At 44.8% G+C, this 17,410-nt stretch overlaps 1 protein-coding gene across 4 annotated transcripts in view; it reads right to left on the bottom strand.

Annotated features, from left to right (window-relative positions):
- The window catches only part of ADGRF5 (adhesion G protein-coupled receptor F5), a 103,310-nt gene that overhangs the window by 44,190 nt on the left and 41,710 nt on the right, over window positions 1-17,410 (bottom strand). For all 4 annotated transcript variants that reach the window (XM_070418454.1, XM_070418455.1, XM_070418453.1 and 1 more), the window contains exons 2-3: window positions 13,386-13,511; window positions 6,589-6,643 (exon numbers count right to left, since the gene is read on the bottom strand). In XM_070418454.1, coding sequence (XP_070274555.1) covers window positions 6,589-6,643; window positions 13,386-13,487 — 157 coding nt within the window. In that variant the 5' untranslated portion in view covers window positions 13,488-13,511. The remainder of the gene's footprint in view (window positions 1-6,588; window positions 6,644-13,385; window positions 13,512-17,410) is intronic.

The raw sequence follows: 17,410 nt of genomic DNA, 5'->3' as shown, positions 1-17,410 counted from the left end.
TTCACCCAGGAGACATGAGGTTGGGTGTGGCTTTCTCCTGAGCAAAGAGGACAGTGCATCTTTATCACTGGGTTTGGCTCTCTTGTTTCTCCCCCATAGTTCTGTAGCAGGTACATATTAAGAGATGGCTGTTTTTCTGCTGGTTTTTCTATTTTCTTGGCATGTTCTAGTAGGTAGCAATTTGGCAGCATCATAGTCAAAGTTCTCCCTTTAGATTTTAGAAAGGTTTGTTCTCATAGGGGTCAACCACCAGAACCCCTGGCTCTGGCTTACCTGGCAGGTGTGGATGAAGGAGAGGGAGAAGCACTGTGTCGTAAAACACTGGGTTGTGCAGTCTGGGGCAAAAGAATCCATTCTACTGACTAATCATCTTCAAAGGATGAAACAGATCTGCTGTAGACTTTTTTTTTAAGGGGTGGGGATGAAATGCATTGTTCATTCCTCTAATCTATGAAAATCATTGGTGCTTTGCTTGAACCCAGATCAAAATGTTTGAAGAAAGAAACTTTATTTTTGCAACTTAAGTGTGGTTTTTATGCTTGAGACATTTCCACATGTCAAGTATATTGTAACTCCTGCAGCTCCATGCCTCCTGCTTGTGTAGCAGTGTATGGTGAACACTTGAAAGAGAATGTGTGTATGTGTCTGTATTTTTAAATATGTATAAAGCTGTTGTTTTCACTCCATGTCACTACGTGATATTTCATGTGTATGGTTATACCGATAATAATGGGCCTTGTAAGTCTTTTGACCATGCATGAATAATAATAAATGTGTACGGCTGGCATGGGTAAAAAAAAAAAAAAAAAAAAAGTCAGCCCCATATAAAGTTCTTTTCTGAGTGCAGGGAAAACAGTGGTCCCACTGCTCCTTGCTCTACAAAGGGGCACCAAGAATCATGGTATGGAATCTTACAGGCCAGAAACATAGGTTGAGAACTACGACTCTTAACTCTGAGCATGGACTTTGAGCCAGAGAGAGCTGGGTGGAATGTCTTCTTACCTGGGCAGGCATTAACCTTTGTGAGCCACACTTTGCTCATCTGCAAAGTAGGAGCAATATTATCTCTGCAGAGTTGTTGTTAAGGAGTTGGATACCGAATGCAGATCCCTAGCAAATTGTCTGGCATATTGTAACCATTCTGAAACAGCAGATCGAAACAATAATACTGATTTTTAAAAATGTAATGAGCCCTGGTGGTGTGGCTCGGTTGGTTGGAGTGTCATCCCATGTACTGAAAGGTTGCTGGTTCAATTCCCAGTCAGGGCACATATCTAGGTTTTGGGTTTGATACCCAGTGGGGGTGCATACGGGAGGCAACTGACCAATGTTTCTCTTTCACATCGATGTTTCTCTCTCTCTCTCTCTCTCTCTCTCTCTCTTCTTTCCCCTCTCTCTAAAATCAGTAAAACATCCTTGGGTAAGAATTAAAAAAAAATCAATGATTCTATTCTTTGCCAATGTCTGCTGGTAATTTAAGCAAAAGTTGCTATTTCCATTAGGTCTCAGCTTGGAGAGTGTTAAACAAACAAACAAACAAACAAACAACACTAATCAGAGATTGAAAGAAAAAGCACTCCAGGTATTAAAAGTCAATTCTGAAACCAAACTCAAACACCAGGCTGAGAGCATCCAGCCTTTCATCTTGCTCTGCCACCACCAGGGCCTGCTCGGAGCACTGCATGCCACCTATTATCACAGGAAAGATTAAAGCCATGAAAACCCTCAAATCTGTTTCTCAACCTGGAAAATGTATAGCATCTCCTGGACCCAGATCAAAAGGGCCCGCACACCCGGGCTGCCAGGGCTGCAGAAAGGCACAGGCGGCCAGCAACCCAGCGAGGTAGGAGCCTCGCTCCCACTGAATAGGTGTAAAGGTAAGCACCTCCCGCACAGGGTTAGGACATCCTGGATCTCTTTTTTTGAAATGTTGTCTCCTACCGATCTTTCCTTTTGAAGCTGAATTAAAACCAATGAGGACTCTTCAGTCCAGGGCTGAAGGTACATTCCCAGTCAAACTTGGAAGAAACCTGGTGTGGACAATTTCCTAAATCGACATAGGGGACATATTTGTGTGACTTCTCACCAGTAGCTTCGACTTTCAGTCCCCTATGAAGATTACCCTTAAGACTAAATTTCAAGTTTGTTGACAAACCTCCAAAATAAGATGTTCATTCCCACTCCCGTTTCTACCTGTGGCCTCCACATCCCCCAGGCACCCAGCTTTGTGCTCCTGGAAGTTCACCTGGACCATCCCTCCCCTTCACCCCCACATCGGATCTGTCTCCAGGTCCCTTTCGTCCACTTCTCAAAATGCCATTCACCAGGGCTCCCTTTGCTCCTTTCCTGTCTCACCCCAGGGGCCGGAGCCAATGACGGTCCGCACTGCTGAGCCTCCTCGCTGGTCTCCCGGGCAACCTCCTCATCCAGTTCATGAAGCCAAACCATCTGGCTGGCTCTCCCTTCAGATGGCTTCCATCAGTCCCTCCTCTCTGCCAGCCTCTCAGTCTAGATAGAATCTACTTCCTGGTGTCATCAGGACACAATTCTTCGACCCCTTCTTATTTCTCTCTGCTTTACAGGCAGATGTGCACTCATTCCTGCTCAGGCCTCTGGGGCTTCTGTGCAGACTTCTCTTCCCAGCAGAGTCTTACAACAGTTTTCCTAAAATGCTGACTCCTGTGTGATGGCATCCATCCTGACTCTAGTGGTTACATGGGAACTTCTCTGAACCAGGCCTATTCCAGGCTCTTTCTAATACAGTATTGTTTTTATAAATAAATTAGTTGACTTTGTTTTTAGCAAATAAAGTATTAAAACAAACAGAAACAAATAAACCCCCAGATAACCCAATTGACATTTTTAAAAATAATATGTACACAATATTGTTTATTCCCCTCCACAATGCTATAATATAATAGAGGCCCAGTGCATGAATTCTTGCACATTGAAAGGAAATTAATTAGAAGAAATATTTTAGAGGCCAGGGAAGGACCACAGGAGGTTGGCTCCAGGGTGTGTCTGGCCCATCTCGCCCAGTCCCAATCGGCTGACCCCAGCAGCAAGCTAACTTATTGGTCAGAGAGTCTGTCCCCTGGTGGTCAGTGTGCATCATAGCAACTGGTTGAATGGTCGAACAGTCAGACACTTAGCATATTAGGCATATATATATAAAATGTGTGCATGATAAATGTGATACATATAGTACTATGTATGTAATACATTATTTGGTATACATATCTATTTCTATGTATATATGTGGTTTTGTGTGATAGATGTGACATATATATGTGTGTGATATAAATATATATCAAGGGCTCAAGAAGTTATATAACTGAGCAAAATGAGTTAGGAAAAAGTCCACAGTGTTCTCAGAATAAATATGAGTATTGATCCAATCTTTAAAGACAATTCTATCCCAAGCTCTAAAGACTTGGCCCAGTGTCTCAAAAGAAAATTTCTTTTGAGAATTCTCTTTCTCTTGGAACCACTGTTTGAGCCTTTCTGGTGTTAAGGCTCCAGAAAGGGTGCTGCGCGTAAACATGAAAGAGAATATCACTCTGAGAATCAGAGCGCAGTGCTTTCAGCTCGCTAACTTCACACACCAAGCAGAACAGACACCTCCGTGTGGCCTGTGCTGCACGTAACCCTCCTATTCCTTCCTCTCATAGTCACGCTCTTGACTGCAACTCATGTTTCAAGTATCTGTTGCATAGTGCCTGGGCCTCTCCATGGCCCTTCCTTCCTTCGTTCCTTCGTTCCTTCCTTCCTGTTAATCCTCACCCAAGGATATTTTTCCCATTCATTTTTAGAGAGAGTGGAAGGAGGGGGAGTGACAGAGAGAAACATCGATGTGAGCCTGCAAACGAGGTACGTGCCCTTGGCCAGGAATGGAACATGAGACCCTTCAGTCTGTGGGCTGACGTTCTATCCACTGAGTCAAACCAGCGAGAGCTCCATGGCCATTTCTTATTTCAGTCATTTAGTAAAAGTACAGAGGCCAATCCATCTCCTGCGAATGGCGAGTTGAGTGACTAACAAATCCCAAAGGACTCTGGAGGCGTGAGAGCACAGAGGACCATACGTAATAAATGGAAAAGAGGTTTTCATGGTGATTTATCATCATCATGAGAGTTTTTAATGAAAGCACGTCTGGAAAAATTGTGGAATGTCGAACCCTTAGATGTGGAAGAAGTTTCCTCCCCAAGGGCTAACCTCTCGTGCTGTTGCCATGGGTCACAAACAGCCTCAGGAAGTGCAGGAAGATGTTACTTTTACAGCTGTGGGTCCCCCACTGTCCCTGGGGAAGCGGGCAGCCAAGACCTAGAAGAAGCTGGCAGGAACCTGGAGCTAGAACTCACCCTCCAATAGTTTGACTTTAAAAAGAAAAGTCTTTCAAAGTGCTGCATGGGGCACCCGTGGCCCTGTGCCTGTCACAGGGGGCAGGAAGCGGGGGTAGACATAATGATGCTCTTTTTATTTTATTATTTTTTAATTTTAATTTTTTTCATTAATCCTCACCTGAGGATATTTTTCCATTGACTTGTAGAGAGAGTGGAAAGGAGGAGGAGAGACAGAGAGAGAAACATTGATGTGAGAGAGACATCCATTGGTTGCCTCCTGCACACGCCTGAAGCAGGGCCAGGGATCAAGCCTGCAACCAAGGTACGTGCCCTTGCCCAGAATCGAACCTGGGACCCGATGCTCTATCCACTGAGCCTACCGGCTAGGGCCATAATGATACTCCTTTTGAAGCACAGAAAGTGCCCTCTGTGCTGCAGACCACTTCAAGCAAGGAAGGAAAAAAGGGGGAGTGGGGATCCCATAGGGATAGGAAACAAGGCTAAAACAGAAGCAGAAAGAGAAGAGAAAGGAAAAGGAAAAAGAAAAGAAAAATAAGGGAAGGAAAAGAAAATTCTCAGTGGTATGACCTTCCAATGAGGACTTTGAGAGCTTGATAAAATGTGGTCAGATTCTAGTTTCACGGCAGTGGGGTCTGGTTGCTGAGCTGTGAGGGCTCTAACAGACACCTCCACCCTGACCTCTGACAAGCCTACTCCCTTCGGCAGCCCAGCCAGTCTTTCAGACCACAAGACTGAGCAGAGCAAGTCACAGCACGTCTGGAAAATGATCCCATCACAATGCTCGACGTAAGAAGTTCTACCTTCTACACAGTTGGTGCGCCAGCAGCCTCAACAATAGGAACAGATTCTCTGAACTCACAAAGGGGCACCTATACAGAGACGTGCACTCTAGCTTCATTTGTTCACTCACCTATTGAGAGACTGGGCTAGGAGCCAGGCTATGGCGAGGAAGAGTTCAGGGGCGCTCACGTCTACTAGGAATGACAAACAGGAAGCAGCATGACAAAGCATTGGGACACTGTTGTGCTATGGGAATGTATCAAGGGAAATGGGAACCCAGAAAGCAGCCCCACCCTGTCTGGGATTTGATGGAAGACCTTACATGGCAGGAACCCCTGTGAATTGAGACTTAAGTCAGAGTCCCTTGGACAAGCAAAGGGGGATGATGGGCACTGGCTGTGTGAAAGGGAACAGGAATAGAACATGTGGGAAAGGCAGGCAGGGTCCATCCCGTAGGACTCAAGCAGGTAGTTGGATTTTATCTTCAAGGCAGTTGGAAGCCCATGAAGAATTTTATGCAGGGAAATAAAAGCATCAGGATGATGCTTTTGAAAGGTTCCTATGAGAAAAGTAGGAGAATCTGGTTCTAGGAAAAACCAGCCTGTAGATGTATGCTGACACCCGCCCAGGTCCTGCACGTGGGACAGGGCCCCAAGGATCATTGTACATGGAGGTGTTTACAGCTCTCACTGCCTCAACCCTGCAAGGGGCAGAGCTCTCTATTTTCCAGACCAGCTTTTGAAATTTAGTGGGAAAATTAGAGTGGGAGACAGAGGAGAAGGACTTGAGTCTAGTGCAGTGATGGCGAACCTTTTGAGCTCGACGTGTCAGCATTTTGAAAAACCCTAACTTAACTCTGGTGCCGTGTCACATATAGAAATTTTTTGATATTTGCAACCATAGTAAAACAAAGACTTATATTTTGATATTTATTTTATATATTTAAATGCCATTTAACAAAGAAAAATCAACCAAAAAAATGAGTTTTCGTGTCAGAGGTGACAGAGACAGAGAGAGAAACAGTGATGTCATAGGTTCGCCATCACTGGTCTAGTGGTTAAGTGGATCCAGAATATAGGAGCTCCAGTGGCGCAATCAGTTAGCGTGCGGTACTTATACAGAATATAAAGTGATAAGTGATAATCAAAGAGGTTGGTTTTTTGGTTTTTTTTTTAAGGCAAAAGGAAAGGCTGCAGGGTTGAGAGTAGAGAAGCAGGCTTTTGGGGTGGAGGGCAGCTGAGGAGATGGGCACAGGTGGTGGGAGGGGAAAGGGGCATCGGAATGTGCTAAGCTTCCTTTAATGCCATTTGGTAGAGAATGGAGTTTTTTTGTAACTACTTTTAGATATTGAGACTGAATTGTAGATCACACTGTTTTGAAAAGTTAGAGCCAATATCATTTAATGGACTCACTAGAAGTGGTTGACAAGAATGAGTTTACATACCCGCTCGTTTCTGCCTCAGTGGCTCCTCCCCTGCTAGTCCATGCTCCTGGAGATTCTGAAAGAACATTTTAGAAAACTGTCAATTAGTGGTAAAGACGTCTTTCCACTACGGCGTTCTGCTCCCATGCCCCACATGTCAGAGCTGGGTTTAGGGCTGCAGAGTCGAGGTTAGCACCTTGTGCCCAGTGAGTGAGTGCGGGGTGAACAGGGAAAATGACATGGACTCGGCTCTGTATTGTCACCCGGGAATTCACTTTCTATAGACCAGTCTCCAGACCCAGGAACGGAAGACATCACCGTGTCTGAGTTTCTCAGAGTTCCTGCAGTGTGAGTCCTGTCAAGAAGTATAAATCCTGTGTCCTCAGCTTGTGCTACTTGCCCATGACTGGAACCCTGACTCATTCCTTTGGCCTTTTTGACAAGTCTCACGGCCTCTTCTTGGCACTCCGCCTGTCCCCATGGGAGTACTCCTGCAGCATTAGGGCCATTTAGATGGTCCATGCTTAGAAGTGATTCTCTCCTTCCTGGCTCCTTTTTCTCCCGATGGTTGCTTTCTGTGGCAGGGACCCTGAGAGCCAGCTCCAGAGTCAGCCTGCCTGGGTACAAAGCTATGCCACTGACTAGAATGTGACTTTGAGGAATTTATTTGTGACTTTGAGGAATTTATTTGTCCTCCCTGAGACTTGGTTTTCTTTTCTATAAAACAGAATAATAATGGTACTGACCTTATAGAATTGTTATGAGAATTAAGTGAACTAGAATGTGGCACATAGTGAGTAAGCTCTTAATAAATGTTAATTATATCACAAGGCATGATAGTTAAAAACAAGGACTCTGCAGACAGTGACTTCAAATCTGAGCCATGGCCATAAAATGGCTGTGTGACCTTGGACAAGTTATTTCACCTCTCTGGGCCTCAGTACTCACCTATAACATAGGGATAAAAATAGCCTGCATCAGGGGATTGCCAAATGCTTAATAAATCTATGGCACCAAAACTAGTTTTGGTGACATAGTAAATGCTATCCTGAGACAGGGCTTCACATTGTTCTGGGGCACCATTCCCATGGACCACGGGCCTCTCTTTCTGCACACGGCCTCCTGTTGCATCTCTGTAAAGCTCATCTCCGGTCATCATGTGGCTTCTGGTTTAGGAACTGACATTGATGGGCTTTCCTGTTGGGATCAATGCCAGCTCCACAGCTGGTAACCACACCTTGATCTGAAACAGGTCTCTTAGCTCACGCCTGCCTCCAGGTGGATCTCCCTGTGGATGTTCTTTCCAATCCGAACCCCCTTTAAGGGTCAATAGAAGAGCCCTGCCTTTCTGAGGCCTCCCCAGACAACTCCTGCCCACAGAGGTGTGTTCTTTCCCATGAACTCTACGCACCTATGAACCTCACCCGAGGCATAGCTCATTCTGCCATCTGCATTGTCTACTATTATTTTCTAGTTATCTCACATCATAACGGTAACAAAAATAATAATGCCTAAGATGTGTTCAACACCCCGTGCCAGACACTATTAAGCACTCAATGTATGCTAACTTATTTAATTCTCACGACAGCGTATGGTACTGCCATTTCCCACATTTCACTGATGAGAAAACACAGGCACAGAGAGGTCCAATAACCTGGTGAAGATCACACAGCCCTTAAATAGCAGAGTCAGGATTTGAACCTAGCTAGCCTGGCTCCACGTCTGTAGTTGTCCACACAAGCATCATTTAATCAGGAGATTCTCCAGAAAACTGTGTGTTTGTCTCAGGGACCCACTCTGTCTTTCTCATGTACTTTTTCTCTACTGCCTCTTCCCATCCCCCTTCTTTTCGATGACAAGTATTAACATCCATGGGAACTGGGGAGAAACTGTACCTGACAGTTCATGAATGTTCTTGAAGAATGACTAGAGCAGTGATGGGTGACGATTGGAATTTTAGAAGCCCAGATGCTCCTTCGCTCGCGGTGAGAAACCAACCCCGGAAGGAGCAGCGTCCACACCCAGGGCTGGTTCCTGCCGGCTTCCCCTGGAGCCTGCATTGGCCCTGTGCCCAGGCGGAGGGGAAGGGTCTTCCGCTACATTCCTGCCTCTCTCCTCCCTGGGGCCTGGCCGTGGGGCGTGGGGAGTGGGGGCCATCAGAAGCTGTCTCGGTCCACACTTCATGGGCTGCGGTTGGAAGACTCAGCCCGGGAGAAGGTGGCCACTGGCGGTGACCTTTGGTCAGCTGTCCCAGGTGGAGATGTTATTTGCTCCATTTCCCAGTGGGGCTAAAGATTGGTGCTGGCAGTCGCCCACTAAAATGAAGATACATTGCAATGCTCTCATGCAAAGTGTTTGAAACCTTTGTGAGCTTAAGGGTAACTTGCCTCTCCTCTCTGCAATCTGATTTAGCAGGTCTGGGAGGGGGTGCGTGTGAGGAAAACTGCCTTTTTAACCACATATCCTCTCATGTGAGGCCACCGTTTGAGAATCACTGCTTCTGAACTAGTTCCTGACTCTCTGGTGATTATTGGGAACTTTCAGGGAACATCTTTGCAAAGTGTTTGCTGCTCCCACAACTCTGTCACCTACTGCCTCTCTATTGTCCAATGAGCATTTACAGCTTTTTGTGAGAATAACCTACATTTTATTGTGAGCCCTGCAATCTTTGGGAGGAATGGAGGGAAAATATACTGAAAGCAATAAAACCTCCCAGGAGCTTCCCTATGGTAGTCGTAACTCTCCCAGGTTTGAGAAGGAGCAGAGGACTGGCTGCCAGGTCTCGGGGCCTGGGCTTCCATGAGGCAAATGCTGGAGTCTCACCGGGAACTGAATTCCACCACCGCTGCTCTTCCTGGTGGGAAAAGCCATGCTCACTCTAAGCCTCGGCTTCTTGTGGAAGATACTGGGCTGGGGAACACCAGATGCGTGTGAAGTCTCTAGCTGTGGTGTGTGTGTCCGTGTGTCCAGCTGGCCTGGGGCTCATGGGGGGTGGGGGTAGCTTCGTCCTCCTGAGTCCTCATGTCACCCCAGTTCTAGGACCTCTGAGACTCCAAAACTTCCCATTTTTCTTAAACTTTGGGTGCTGAGGACTCATGAGGGAACATAGATCCTGCCAGGGGCTCCTGCCAGGGGCTCCCACTGCTGAGATGGATGTTTACTTTGGACGAGATAACAGAGCCTCCAGCCGGGCCTCCCTCGGCTTGCCCACCTAGAAGTACCCAGACGAGTGTCTGAGCGACAATGGCCAGCTCCTCCAGAGGGGATTTCCTGACGGCCAAGCTTCAGCCAGGAGACCCAAGGTCAGCGATTCCAGGAAACGCCCCACCTGTTCCACATGACTTTACAAACAACCATGGAGGTGGGGCAGTGGCCTGAAGAGGGTGTAGACAGTCAGTCGGGAATAAGAGGTGATTTTTATGTGTAGAAAGAAAATTCCCATGGAACCTGATGATAAGGGGTCCTCAAAGGTCACTGCTGTTGCCAGATCTCACCCCTCTTTGTCAAGACCCTGTCCCTCACTCCTCTTTGGCTTGACCTGGAATCCCAGATTTAAGATCTTTGCCTCAATCTATATATATAAAAGGCTAAGTGACCGTCCAACTGTCTGACTGGTAGCTATGATGTGCACTGACCACCCAGGGGCAAACGCTCAATGCAGGAGCTGCTGAGCTGTGGTGACTTGGCAGCTGCAGTTCTTGGGTGATGCACGGGAACCAGAGAGGAGGGAACCCTATTCTAGGGTGTGTCACCCAAGAACCTCCCTCTCACAATCTGGGACCCCTTGGGGGATGTCAGAGAGCCGGTTTCAGCCTGATCCCCACAGGCCAGGCCCAGGAAACCCACCTGCCGGAGGGACCCCACTCACTCTGCAGACAACCTTTGAGCTGAGCCACCACACCGCCCCAGGTGTGGCTGGGTGGGGAGGGACCATGGGAGGTTGGCTCCAGTGTGTGTCTGGCCAGTCTCACCCGGTTCTGCCCCACCAGCCATCTTCTAATTAATTTCTTTTCAATGTGCACTAATCCATGCACCCAGGCACTAGTATTAAATATTATCTCAACAAGGATCCTGTTGGAATCTCTCCTCGCACAAGCATATTAATTAACACAGGTTTATTTGTACTTGAATAGTAAAAATAACTACTAAATCTTAAGTACTTGCTCTGTGTCTGTCACTGTGCTAAGACGTACATGTGCGTGACATTTAATCCTCCCAACCAATTGATGAGGAGATACAATTTATTCTCATATCATGTAGGGGAAACAGGTTAAGGTAGGTAAAGAAATGTGACTCTTTCCAAAGCTAGTGAGGGTCAGAGCTGGACTTCAGACTCAGGGCTGAGGCCACAGTTGAGAGTGGACAGCCTTGCTGCTGAAAGTGTGCTCACTGGAACAGGGATAAGTGTCGGAAATACAACATCTGGGGCCCTACCCCAGCCTTCCTGAGTTGAAATCTGCATTTTAAGAAGGTCTCCAGGTGGATTCATGTGCACATTGAAGTTTGAGAAAGTACATCATCCACCTCAAAAGCCCACCACCCCCTATTTGCACACCCATGTTTATAGTAGCTTCATTCACAATGGCCAAGAGGTGAAAGCAGCCCAAGTGTCCATTGATGGATACAGGAATAAAGAAAAGGTAGATATATGTCAGTGGATCATTATTCAGTCTTAAGACAGGAACTAAATTCTGATGCATATTATCACATAGATACATTTTTAGGACATTATGCTAGGTCAAATAAGCCAGTCACCAAAAGACAAATACTGTGCAATTCCACTTATAGGAAGTACTTGGAATAGTCAAAATTATAGAGACAGGAAGAACAGTGGTTGCCAAGTGCTGAGGGAAGGGGACAGTGGGGAGCTGCCATTTATAAGGTATAGATTTTCAGTTTTGCAAAATGAAAAAGTTCTGCAGATTGGTTGCATGACCATGTGAGTATATTTAACAGTACTGAACTACACACTTAAAAATTGTCAAAATGGTGAATTTTATTTCAAAAGCTATAATTGTCTTTTAAAAGCTCATCACTATGTATTTAACATGATAGACGGCCAGGCATGGAAGCTGAGTGGCAGCTTAGAGCAGTGTAAGCTGATGAGAAGGGCTCAAGTGTACCTCTCCTATGGGGGTCTTTTGGGCTGTATGAAGATATTATATCTTGAATGCAGATCTAGGAATAAAAAGGGGGGGTCTTTTGGAAGGAGGGGACCTTCCAGGAAGATCAAGTTCAAATTCTATTAGCAGCTCTTGGAGGTCAGGGGCTTATCCCCTGACAGTCTGTGCCACCAGGCAGACGGAGAGGCTTTGCTAGGGCCTCTGCAATGAGGGCCAACCTGGCACAATGGCACTAGGACCCTGAAGCAGAGGTAAAACTAACCCCATTGCTGTGATCCCCTCATGCTTTGGCTTTCTCCCCACGTGCCTGGGGTAACTAGAGCTCTGCACTGACCCTGTGAATCCACAGGAAATGTAAGCATCTCCCTCTGTACCATATATGCGCACACTGCTGCACATAATTGTCCGGGTCACACTCTGCACACAAAGTATATCGCCCAAGTCAGCAGAGACATTAAAAAAAAGACAAAGAAAACCTAGGTGAAATGATGAAAGACATGAAAACAGAAAATAGGACATGCATAAAGTCATAAAACAAAATCCTGAAAGTAGGACCAAACATTTTAAATATGACATTAACGTGAATAAATTATACACCACAATCAAAGTCAGGTTCACTCAGGTTTGATTTAAATGGAAAAATAAGCCTTAAATACATGTTGTTTATAAAAGAACTATTAAAGCAAAATGGTATATTAAAGGCTAAACAAAAAATAAAGGACAAAGATCAGGCGAACACAATACAAAGACAGGATGGACAACAAATTCAAATTAAAAGATGCCAAGCACGGCAAAAAGAGACATCTCCAAGGCTAAAATCAACCAATGAAGCCATAACAATGGTGATAGACTAAATAAAGTAGCACTAAAATATCTTCTTAAAAAATCAGCAGAAAAAAATTTACAGTAGAAGAAATAATAATAGCAAACAGTGCTACAGTAATTAATATGTGCCAGGCACTATTCTAAGGCAGCTTATAAATATTAACTAATTTGATTCTCACAGCAGTCATAGGAAATCAGTGCCATTATTATCATTGTTTTATAGAGGAAGAAACTGAAACACAGGGAGAACTCCATTAGTCTCCCAAGCTTCACAACCCGTAACATACTCTATCTCTGATACATGGAGTAAGCTAAGGAAGGAATAACCCAATAATGTCCAAAAAAATAATAATAAGACAGCACTTATCACCCCTTTAGTTAAAGAAAACTCCCATTAACTTCCCAAAGACAAAACTACCTGGATAAATTGTCAACAAAAAGCTTCACGATATCTCTGCCCATTCAGCTATCTCAAGCTGTGATTATCACACACAATGAACACCTTTTGAAATGTGCTGTAGTCTGATGCTCAAGTTACAATGAATCCTTTGAGAACATCCATCCTTTTCAATCCTCAAACTCGGCCTTAAAGTCACTGTTGTCTGTTTCACAGAGTACAGCTTCAGGCCTAGAGGTGGCAGTTTCGTTAAAAAGGGAAGACTGGGGGATGGTTCCCTGATTTCAGAGCAAGACAAGTTGTCACCCATGAGTAGATACACTACTGTCCATTTAGGTTTACCTCTCCTACCCCCATTTACAACATTTTCTCACAGACCCTAAAAATTTTTTTAAGCCATTTCCGCCTGTGATATTCCCAGGATATCAGAAAAATGTGACAAGGAAAAATACAGCAGACATGGATTTACTCACCAAAGGATGAACAGTAGACTCTATATTCCAGGTTGCTGTGACTTGGGAAGAATAAATCACAAGGATCACGAAGCACAATGTGGTTCTCCCTGGATGTTTCATTTCTTCAAGTTTGAGTTGCTTTGCCTGAAAGGGAAATGTGATGGTTTAGAGATAGAGCAAGTTCTTTATAAAACATGGAGAGAACTTGCAAACCCTATCTCAAAGGTCACACTGCAAAAGGACCTTTTCAGCAGAGAAAGGAGGTGCGTTAAGGTATCTACTCTTGAGAACAGCCTCTACTCCAGACCCTTGGGCAAGGAAATGTGAGGCAGGATGAGGGTTGGGGAGGACAGGTGATGGTACCTGTAAATAGGACAGAGGTGGCAGGCTTTGGGGTACGTTTTCTTTATACATGGAGAAGGAGAGAGATAAGGGACAAGAAAAGAGAAAGAGGAAAGAGAGGGAAAGTAAGAAAAAGGGAAAGACTAGTATAAAATAATTTTGACCTTGGGATCCAGTACACATAATATATGAACAAAAGAGATTAATACTTAACCTTTGCTACATGCAACACTGATATTTTCAATTCTCGTCTATTCTTATTTTTTCTTTTAATTTAATTTTTTATTAAATTGACTTCATGACCCATAAGTATGGAAAATCCTAGACTTAAACCATAAAATTATAAGTTGTATTTTATAGTCTTATAGTATGTAGTGTAGAATATTAATATTATAATATGACCCATCCTATGTATTGATTTTTGATGCCTCTTGCAAATTTTCTATTGCTTTTATTTTATTATTTGTTCTCTTTCTTATACTTTTATTTTATTATCATTTTTTAATTTATCTTTATTGTTGAAAGTATTGACCCCCCCTCCACCTCACTCCGCCCCCTCCCCAGGCCTTCCCCAAACAGTTGTCCATGGGCTACGCCTATGTGTTGACTTTTGATAGCTATTGTTTTATAATGATGGTGATGAAAACAAAGTTTTTCGGTGACCAGATTACTTACTATGGCAATTAAAAAGAAGACTATCAGATGGAAGAATCCCAAATCTCATGGGTCTGGGGACCAGGAGAAACTGCCTTGTGGAAACTCTTTTCCTTACTGACCTTCCTATGTCCATGTGTTCTGAAAAGAGCACTGGACTAAGAAATGGGTAGGGATTAGGATCCAGGATTACTATAAACTAGCTGTGTTTCCTCGAATAAATCAGTTATCTGAGTCTCAGTTCCCCCATCTGTGATATGGGGATAATGACACCTCCTCTAATTCTCTCGCAGACTTTTCTGAGACTCAAATGCAACTAAAAGCCATGAAGAGCTCCAGGGGTGCGGTCTGCTGTGGTTTTCACTCTGATTGCTGGTGGAATCCAGAGGGCAACCATCAGGAAGGGCAGTTCTTGGCCCAGGCGCTGCAGACAGTGCCAGGCGACCGTGGCCAAGATAACACAGAAATGACCGCCAAGACTTACATGCCAGAGAGAATTGTGTTTCAATCACGAGCTGCCGGCTGCCTCCTTTTCCTTTTCCCCAGTTGAAAAGAGGGAAGTATAAGGCCTTGGTAAACTGACCCAACTGGCAAACCTGGCAATCAAATACATTTTTAAAATTCTGCAACCCGATGGTTTTTGGAAAATGTTTTGCAATTTGGGTTATAGGAACAGATATTTGAGATCAGATGCATCTGCTGATGGGAAATCATAGCAACTCATTGCTCAATTCTCTACCTGAGGCTTTTTCTCCCTCATTGAAAGAGTGTGGGCTTTTGTGGATATTGGGCAGGCTGGTTCAGTGTGGTGATAGCAACTGTTCCCAGGATGAATGGAGTTATATAAGAGGCAACTTAATTTTTTCAGGCCCCAACCTAGTGTTGGCTGGTTCCATACTGAGGCAGTTAATCAGGGGATGAGACTTAGTAATGGAATGGTTAATGAACCTCCCTTAATTTGTGACACCCATGGAGGGACTCAGGTATTAGAAGGACCTAAGCTGACTCCATATCTTTCCACCATTCTCCAATGTTGGCCTTTCGTTGAGTGAGCAAGAATTATAATGTCCCTAAGTGGCTACATCTTATCCTTCTGTATAGCCCACCATCCACTACTGACTACTGTCCCCATCTTCCCCAGCCTTCCCCAGGACAGCTCTTGACTAAATCAACATTCTTCACTCAAAGGAAGTATTTGGTGACAACAAAAATCACAAGTCAATAGAAATAGAGAAGTAGGGAGGACCCCACTGTGGGGAGGGGATTCTCTGGGTGCAGAAGAGTGATGACAATGGAGACAAAAGTCCAAATTTATCCAGTTAAAAGTGAAGAGCATTATCCCACATTAACAGCAATGTGTCTTCAGTAGCACTCCCTTACTTGTAAATCCCCTAGAGCAGTGGTTCTTGTTTCCTCCAAATTTCTGGAGTTAAGGACCGATAACCGCTAAGAGATACAGAGACGAACAGCAAGAGAGAGAAAATGATCTGATATCACTCCCAATTTCTTTCTCTTTTAAAATGATAAGTCCTGAACATTCTGTACTAAAACTCACCAACCTATGTGAACCTGCTGTGTCTTAGAAAAAGCTGGGAAACATGTTCTCATGCCCAGCCCCAACCCTATGGTGATGACCAACTTCCTGGCCTCCTCTGACTCTATTTTCCTGTCCCTGGAGTTGGGGAGAGGGATGTCGAGCACCCTGACATCATATTCCAGGAATAGGTCGTCTGGATTCTCGGCAGCTGGCATTGGGAGGATGAGGGGCTGGGTTCCTTGGAGCAGTCTCTAAGGACATCCTCCTGCAGGAGCTGGCATTGTGAAATGGGCCTGAAACACATCAGGAAAGAGTTCTCCCAAATCTTAGAAACGGCCAGTGCTTAAGATCAACTGCTCTTTTGGAAACATGTCATCAGCTTTGGCCTACCCAGACTTGCAGTAGGAAGAGGAGTAAATGGGTCTGTGTACTTTGCAAGTTCAAAGCCTGTTCACAAAATGATCACATCGGTGAGGTCATCATCAAATTGTGACTCCAAGCTATTTCTAAATAGGGCAATAGTGGGATTCTTTCTGGTAATGATTTACTTCCTAAACTCTACACAGCTCTGCCTTCCTGGCTCTCCTGGAATCCTTGGTCCCCAGCGAGTCTAGTCTTGTTACTCTCCTCTCGGGAAGTAGGAAGGTAAGAGGTGAAAGAGAGCCTATGTTTGATCAGCCTCTACCCGGTGTCTCCCCCTTCCTCCAGCCCAGGGCTCTGCTCCTAGCTCCAGCCCAGCACACGAACCCTCCTCGAGCCTTGCCAGGTACCACCACCCTGGAAGGCAGTTTCCTGGAGCATTTGTGTAGCATCTGCTTCAGCGGTTTTTATCCCTGGCTGTGCATCAGAACCAACACTTAGGGAGTTTCTTTTGTTTGTTGTTTCAATATCATCCCAGAGCAATTAAATCAGAATTTTGGGGGATGGGAGCTGAGATTTGGTGTCTACCCCACCTGCTTCTGATACATGAGGTCTCCAGATCCACATCTTCAATATTCCATTCCACATTTCCCTGCACACCCCTGGCCCTTCCCATCACCAACCTATAGCTTTCCCTCTACTAAAGAAGCTATGTAGAAACAGAATCTTCAGGGGGATGCATTTAAGAGGCAATCAATCAGCAGTGGATGAATGGATTAATGGGAGTATGGACTCAGAGGTGATCTACCTAATAGTTTTGATGCAATCCAATAGCCTATATGAGATATATAACAGAAGCCACCAGTGGCTCATGGGACTGGTAACCCTTTGGGCTGCTTTGTTCCCTTTGAAATGGAGACAGCTGCCTCTGCTTATATTGCTCTCTGCCTGAAATCCTCTTTTGTGAGCTTGTGTTCTATATCTCAAATAGCGTCAGATGTGTTGGGCACTTCTGGACCAACGAATACAAGCTACTTTTTAAAAAAAATATATTTTATTGATTTTTTATAGAGAGGAAGGGAGAGAGATAGAGAGTTAGAAACATCAATGAGAGAGAAACATCGATCAGCTGCCTCCTGCACATCTCCTA

Source organism: Myotis yumanensis, unplaced genomic scaffold (genome assembly GCF_028538775.1).
Source record: "Myotis yumanensis isolate MYYU_CA2020_CCGP unplaced genomic scaffold, mMyoYum1.0.hap1 SCAF_6, whole genome shotgun sequence".
Classification (NCBI taxonomy): Eukaryota; Metazoa; Chordata; class Mammalia; order Chiroptera; family Vespertilionidae; genus Myotis; species Myotis yumanensis.
This window is presented reverse-complemented; position numbering and strand designations above follow the sequence as displayed.